The sequence below is a fragment of the Chrysochloris asiatica genome, unplaced genomic scaffold (genome assembly GCF_000296735.1).
Source record: "Chrysochloris asiatica unplaced genomic scaffold, ChrAsi1.0 scaffold00006, whole genome shotgun sequence".
Taxonomy (NCBI): Eukaryota; Metazoa; Chordata; class Mammalia; order Afrosoricida; family Chrysochloridae; genus Chrysochloris; species Chrysochloris asiatica.
Genome location: NW_006408524.1, coordinates 11,548,664 through 11,556,600, shown reverse-complemented (window position 1 = coordinate 11,556,600; position 7,937 = coordinate 11,548,664). Strand labels below are relative to the sequence as shown.

The following is a 7,937-nucleotide window of genomic DNA, read 5'->3' as shown; positions in this document are numbered from 1 at the left end:
AGAGGAAGACCCCCAGCGAGATGGATTGGCAAAGTGGCAGCATCAATGGGCTCAAGTGTGGCAACAATTGTGAGGTTGGCCCAGGATCAGGCAGTGTTTTGTTCTGCTGTGCACAGGGTCGTTATGAGTCAGTTCCAACTCAGTGGCACCTAAAAACAATAACAACAGCAGATGGCATATATGAAGGTGATCACTGGATTATTCCTCCAAATATTCTACAAGTGTAAAAATGTCATAATAAAAATTAGGAAAAATGATTTCATAGGGCTGCATTAAATTTTTCAATTTAAAATGCCAATTAGAAAATAAACAGACACTATCCTCTCAATTTTGCAAAATATGCACAATAAGCATTTAAATATGTATGTGTGTATGTGTTTAAAGAGATATCTAGAGGAATATCTGATACAACAAACATTCCGAGTTGTTATTTTTGGATGCTAGTTTCTGGAAAAATTCTACTTCCTTTTCTAATCCTATCTTGTTTGATTTTTTTGTTTAAACATTGAACAAGAATCAGTTTTATAAAAATGATAAGCCTATTTTCAAAATAAAACTGTTTTTGGTTTTCAGGGTCTTGAAAAGTAGGGAATGGTAGAGTCTAATTTTTAGGAAACTGACTTTTCAAAACACAATAGAAATTGTCAGTGAAACCTGAGAATTTTGTCAATAGCAATAACAACAAAAACCCTCTTTTCCATAGGGTGAGAGCCAAATTGGGTGGCTAGGCACCTCCTTTGATTTGTGGTCCCCATGGATAGTTTGGTCTTCTGTACGCTTAAAGAGGCCTGGGACTGGACCTTTATGAGGACTCTCTCTTACACACACACACTCACTCTGGAATCATGCTTTGGTGGGAATGTGGCCAGGAAGGAGGCCGAACTTGCAGGAATGTTTTTGTTGGCCCAGGGTTGCCTGGTTCTGCTCTCTGATTCCATCTCCTCACCTGGCTTGATTATACCCCAAGAGTGTGGTTTGTGCTTCTGGGCCTCTTGACTGTCTCCTTTTCAGAGTCCAGCTTTGATCCTGCCTCTTGAGGTCCAGGTTCTGTTTAGGTTTGTCTGTTCTTTGGATCTATGGGGTATCACCCAATAGTCTCGTGGGCTGATGACTCATTTCAACCTTGGCTGATCTCTGTTTTTTGACCTTCTGACCCTATTGGAGGAGCTCTGGTAGTGTAGTGGTTACGAATCAGGCTGCTAAAGGACTCCAGGTTCAGTGTCTTATTTGTGATTGTTGTCGTTGTTGTTAAGTGCTGTCGAGTTGGTTCCGACCCATAGTGACCCTGTATAGGGTTTCCAAGGAGCAGCTGGTAAGCTTGAACCACGGACCTTGCAGTTCAAATGGCTTTACAGTCTGGCGCATTAACCGACAGCACCACACCAGGATTCCTATTTGTGATGGAGAACGTTACATCTCAACCATTACTATGTTCATACAAACCACTACAAAATGTTTAAAATTTTCTTTTCCAAGATTTTTCATGGGACAGTACTGGTATTTATATCCAATACATGTATATTTGAAAAGTAGAATCATAGCTTGTAATTTGTTTCTCATTAAATTATCATTTTTAGTCTCAAGGTAGAGTCAACATAACCTCAGTATCAGATTGTCGTTGTTGTTGTTAAGTGCCGTCGAGTCGGTTCCGACCCATAGCGACCCTGTACAGGGTTTCCGAGGCTGTAAATCTTTACGGGAGCAGAACGCCTCATCTTTCTCCCGCAGAGCGGCTGGTAGTTTCGAACTGCTGGCCTTAAGGTTAGGCCCTCTTGTATTCAAAACCACAGAAAAGTATAGAGCATACCGTAACAAACTCCTACATTCAGACCACCCAGATTTAACAAATGTTATCGTTTTGGAATGATTGCTTGAGGCCTGGCATCCTCATTTGAAAGTTAAATTTCATTTCTGCATATGGGCACATCTGACTCAGGAATCCTGTGAAGTTGGCCGAATCCATTTTCGTGTTGTTCCCTTTCCCTTCATGGCAGGTGACTGACTAGGTGTCCGTGATCCATGCCAGGCTTTCCCAGGGCCACCAGGTGGAGCAGTGAGGTCCTCAAAAATATTAGCAACAACTCTGGTTGAGAGTACAACACAATCAGAAGCAAAAGCAGGAGGTTTATTAGAAATCATAAAATTATAGGTAGGAGACCTGGTGTTGCTATAGAATAAGCACTGGTCTGCTAATCACAGTTCAAACCCACCAGCTGCTTCTCAGGAGAAATAAAAGGTCGTCCGCTCCCATAAATATTTGCAGCCTCAAAACCCCCATTTGAGGCTGCTGTTTGTTAGAATCGACCACATGGCAGTGTGTTTGATTTGATTTTTAATAATTATAGGAGCCTTGGTGGCACAGTGGTTTAAGTGTTCACTGCTCACCCAGAGGTTGGTGGTTAGAACCCGTTCAGGAGACAGAACCTGCGATCTGCTCCCACAAAGCCTTGCAGCCTAGGAAAGCCTCAGGGGCACTTCCTACTCTAGCATATCGGAACGCTATGAGCTGGAATCATAAAACAGCTCCCAACAACAATATCATGACCATGCAGAGTCTCTGGGTAGTATAAATAGTTAAACAGATATGCCACCCACAAGTGTGCCCAAAGAAAAGCCTGGGGGTCTGTTTTCAAAAAATTCAGCCTCTGAAAATGTTGTGGAACTCATGGGGTCGCCCTGAGTGGAAATTGAGTCAATGGCAACTCGTCGTTTATTATATCTAGGCAACAGAAGCGGTCTCCAGGCACTAGGCCTGAGAAAATAAATGAATCCAGGAAATGAAATGCTGTTGGAATTCCAACTTGCTCTTTCTTATCTCTGCCCAGTTCACTTGAAAACTAGCCACTAAAGACTGAGAGTTTTCAGGACGTGTCCCGGCACATGAAGAGACTGATTAGTAGAGCTTCCACCCCAATTTCACATCTCTGAGGTAGAGAACATGATTGTCCAGCTCTAGGTCAGATGACCACCTCTAGACTAGTAAGTTCTGGTGAGGGTGGCAGGGTCATTATTATAAGCATGGCTCCCAAGGTCCAGTTTTGTGACATTGTGGGTTTCAGGAGGACTTATACTCTTGGCTGCATATCTTTCAAGATACAATCATTACAGCTTCAGAAGGACAGAACCAGAGTTTTCACAAAGGAAAGGAATGACTGTGTAGCCTAGAAACCTGTTTAGAACATGGGTGAACATCACATGATGATGCCAAGGTGAAGGATTAAGACAGTTATCTCTGCAGTTATACTATATAGTGGGCTGTTAACTGCAAGGTTGGCAGTTCAAACCCACCAACCGCTCCTTGGAAACCCAGGGTCACTGTGAGTCAAAATAGATTTAACAGCATTGAACAACACACAGTATAGCTGTGACATGGGTACCCCGTTGTCATTGAAAGTATCACAGAACAGGGTCTGTGCATTGACAAAGATCCCATATAACACAGATAAAGATTCTATTCAGAAGATATTTATGAATGACTTACGTTCTCAAAGTTCAAGTTAATGTTTTTGTATTTCTTCAGCAAATGTTTAGACTTTGATATCCCAAAGACTTGGCTAAATTCACCGTGAGAAAACAGTGACACTCCAACCCCAAACGACTTCAAAGAGCTTACAGTTTTGTGTATGTGATCCCTGCATGTATGTGACAAGAGGTTGGCTACAATTCTGAGCAGTGCTTCATAAGATGCACATTTACTTTTCTTTCCACATTTACTCTCAGTTGAGTTTATCCTTGCAAGTCATTTCAAATCTTTTGAGTCACAAGATTTAGTCTTGGAAGCCTCAAGGAACAATTCTGCTCTGTCATAGAGGGTTACTAAGAGTTGGAAGGAAATCAATAGTCATTGGTTTTTGGCATCGAATTATATAAAATCAGGTCATGTACTATTGTGACCATATAGACAGTTATCACTTATGACACATTGTGCTGAAGAAAATTAAGCCTGGGCTTGGGATAGCAGAACACATCTCCGTGAAGACTCCTCTGAGGGATGTGAATCTCACAGACCCCAGATAATTTGGTGCTTCTCTTTCGGTGCCTATGAAAGCCCCACCTCTCTAGACTTTTCTGTCTGCAGGTGTTGCAAACGACATCTTTTGGGGCTGCAGCTGCCACACCTGCTCTACTCACAGCAGCAGTGGTCTGAGGTTTTGAATGACAATCAAACTCAGAGAAACACAACAGGCTTCACATAGCAATGAGACTGCTGAGCCATGTGAGGATTCAGGTCTGGTAACAACACAACAGCCTGGTAATGGCTGAGTGAAGGTCTGGGGGCTCTTGGGCTCTGCTCCTCCATAGCTTTAGTCTCACTCTGCAAGTCGGGCCCACATGTGGTCACCAGAGGAGACTGAGAGTTTGTAGAGTAACGCAGCTGAGGAAAGTCATTTTAATTCTGGATCCCTTCACCTTTTGTCCTTGGTAGTTGCAGCTTCCTTAGAGGAGGACCTCATTCTAAAGCACAGGTTATGACGCAAAGACGATAGTGACTATGTTGTTTGATGCCTAATCCCGTATAGTTCTCCATGGGGTTCTTGTTTATCCTGGACTCATTGTATTGCTATCATTCCTTGACTGCAATGAGAATTCAACCAGGGGTAAATCTTTCTGTTTCCCTGAGACTAAACGAAAGGTCACAAACCAACTATTAACCTAGGGCCATGTTGTTGTTGTGAGCTGCCACCAAGCTGGTACCTTAATTATGGAAAACCATACACAATGAAAGCAAAAAAAAATGCTGTTTGGTTTTGCATTTCTAGGGTCACTTGTGGAGAACAGATGTTTGTGATCCACAGGGTTTTCACTGGCTGATTATCAGAATTCGATGCCCAGGCCTTTCTCCTTTGTCCATCTTAGTCTGGAAGCTCTGCTGAAACCTGCTCAGCGTCCATGGCAGCCCCTGAGCCCCACTCACTGATGGTGGGGTAGATTGCACGTGGGGTACATTGACCAGGTTCAAACCTGGGCCTGTTGTACGGAAGGGGAGAAGTCTACAGCTGAACACCAATATCTAACAGCTTAGGGCAATATCTTCCTAATTTTTGTATCCTAAGCACTAGATCTCTGGTAGCGTAGTGGTTACAAATCAAGCTGTGAACCTCAAGGTCAGCAGTTTGAAACTACCAGCTGTTCCATGGGAGAAAGATGAGGCTTTCTGTTCCCGTAAAGATTTACAGCCTCGGAAACCCTGTGCAGGGTCGCTATGAGTCGGAACCGACTCCACAGTACACAACCACCACCATCAAGCACTAGATCTAGCATATAATAGCTACGTGGTAAATATTGAATGCATCTGAGATTTTTGACCTGACAGTTTTGTTTATCTCCTATTCAACTTGCTCATGTGCCTTTCTGTTGATAAGTAAGTACAAGACTGACTAAAGAGTGAAATGTTTTTCTTTCATTTCTGTTTTTTTAATCACTTAAATCAAAAGCCTTTGGCCAACCCAAAGACCAGAAAAACTAGATGGTGCCCAGTTTCCACTGTAGGAGACACATGTGGAACAAAACTCAAAATCAGAAAAAAGGCCAGGATGACAGGTTTGAAAGGCACTGTGGGAACCCCTGAGACTATAGCCTTAGGCACCTTTCAAGTCTGGGACAGAAGCCAGCCCCATGGCTAAACTTCCAGCTAAACACTAGACAGGCCTGGTAGGGTAGCGTTGACACCAGGGAGGTGTGCTCTCATTTGAACAACTGTAGGCTATCACAAGGGAGGCATTTGCCAAGGGATGAAGCTCTGTAGGCAGGAGAAGATTGGAAAGAAGGGGGAAGAGAAATGGCAAACACAGGGAGGACGTGGTAAGAATGTTGTTACATCATGGGAATTGCAATCAATGTCCCAGAAGAAAATATGTACGAACTGTTGAATTGAAAACCAGTTTGCTCTGTAAACTTTCATCCAAATCATAATAATAAAACAAAAAGTCCTTGGACTTTATGCTGATAAAAGCCATGATGATTGAAATGTACTTATAAATTATTTTCTTTTCACCTGTCTTTCAGATTATTTGAATATATTCTTCTCTATAAGGATGGGGTGATGTTTCAGATTGAACAAGCCACCAAGCAATGCTCTAAGATCATATTGGCCGACTCATGGGATCCTCTCGACATTCCTCAGAACTCCACCTTTGAAGATCAGTACTCCATAGGGGGCCCCCAGGAGCAGATAATGGTCCAAGAGTGGTCTGACCGAAAATCAGCCAGATCATGTAAGGAAGTTCCTTTGGGAATGAAAAGGTGTATCCCAGCATTACAGCCTTACAGCAATACAGCTCAGGCAGTTAGGGGAATTATTAGACTTCATTAACTTTCTTAAATCACATTTGAGTCCTTGGGTGGCACAAATTGTTAGGTGCTCAGCATTTATTAGTGGAAAGATTGGCAGTTCAAACTCATGTAGAAGGACCTAATTCTAAAAGGTCATGGCTTTGCCAATCTTATGGAGCAATTCTATTCTTCAAACAGGGATTTGAGTTGACTTGATGACAACCAAGAACAACAACAACAAACTATATTTAAGTCCCTGCATCTGTTTGCTAATTGTGTTACAGTAACATCAGTTTTTAAGGAGCTCTGGTAGCGTAGTGGTTACAAATCGGGCTGCGAATCTCAGGGTCAGCAGTTCAAAGCTGTTCCATGGGAGAAAGATTAGATTTTCTGCTCCCGTAAAGATTTACAGCCTAGGAAACCCTTTACAGGGTCACTATGAGTTGGAACCGACTCCACGGCACATAACAACAACATCAGTTTTTGAACATTTTAATCTTCTAGTGGAATTCTGGTATGGCCCTGTAGGTTAATGCGCTGGACTGCAAAGTTGGTTTGAACAAGGTTAAGGGTTCAAGCTCATGAGCCACTCGTTGGAAATTCTATACAGGGTCAGAACTGACTTGACGGCACTTAACAACAATAATAACAATCTTCTAGTGCCACCTCTATGGAGCTCTGGTAGCGTAGTGGTTACGAATCGGGCTGCGAACCTTAAGGTCAGCGGTTCGAAACTACCAGCCACTCCACGGGAGAAAGATGAGGCTTTTTACTCCTGTAAAGATTTACACCCTCGGAAACCCTGTACAGGGTCGCTATGGGTCGGAACCGACTCAACGGCACTTAACAACAACAACAACAGTGCCACCTCTATCTGTCTGCCCTTTTGGCTGATATGACCTTAGCCTTGGGTCTCACCTTTGATGTGAAAGTCATTTCTTTAAGGCACAGGTTAGAATCAGGTGCCACCTTTTGCTCCAAACATCACTTTCTAAAATTGACCAAACCTGCACCATCAATCTAGGTGCCAGACCTTCCTGTGGTTGTATGCAGATGGAAAGTTTTTCTCTGCTTTGCTGCCCAAGACTGTTGTAAAAAGGCCGTCTTTGATATTAAAAAGTCAACTTTGCTTTTTCGTACAGATGAAACTTGGATCGGCATTTATACAGCCAAGGATTGTTATCCTGTGCAGGAAACCTTCACCAAAAACTACAGTGTGATATTGTCCACCCGGTTCTTCGACATACAGCTTGGCATTAAAGACCCCTCCGTGTTTATACCACCGAGTACCTGCCAGACAGCCCAGCCAGAGAGGATGAGTGAGGACTGTGCCTTGTGATTTGTACACACACCAGTGACAGCTCCAGGTGATGCACGAATGACACCGCTGGATGCCAGTTTGAGACTTGAGGAGCATCGTCACTGGAAAGAAATACAATCATTTAAGAAGTTCAACATTTCTGTCTGGCTCTTGTATGTGTCATTTTGACTGCCCAACTATGTTTATGAAACGAATTGAGTTGGCAAATATGTGATCATAGGAACTGAACAGATGGCTTGTATGGATCTTTTTGGCATTTCTGAAGCCCAAAGGGTTCTGTTTTCTCTGTGTGTAGATACTAAATGCAGTGGCATACAAAGAGATAAGGAGTTATAGGAACAGT

The 7,937-nt window shown here is 42.9% G+C and overlaps 1 protein-coding gene across 1 annotated transcript in view; it reads left to right on the top strand.

The window, feature by feature from the left end:
• Positions 1–7,612, top strand: part of EPDR1 (ependymin related 1) — a 44,286-nt gene extending 36,674 nt beyond the window's left edge. Inside the window, exons 2-3 of the mRNA XM_006832122.1 lie at positions 6,007–6,215; positions 7,416–7,612. Coding sequence (XP_006832185.1) covers positions 6,007–6,215; positions 7,416–7,612 — 406 coding nt within the window. The remainder of the gene's footprint in view (positions 1–6,006; positions 6,216–7,415) is intronic.
• Positions 7,613–7,937: the final 325 nt, after the last annotated feature.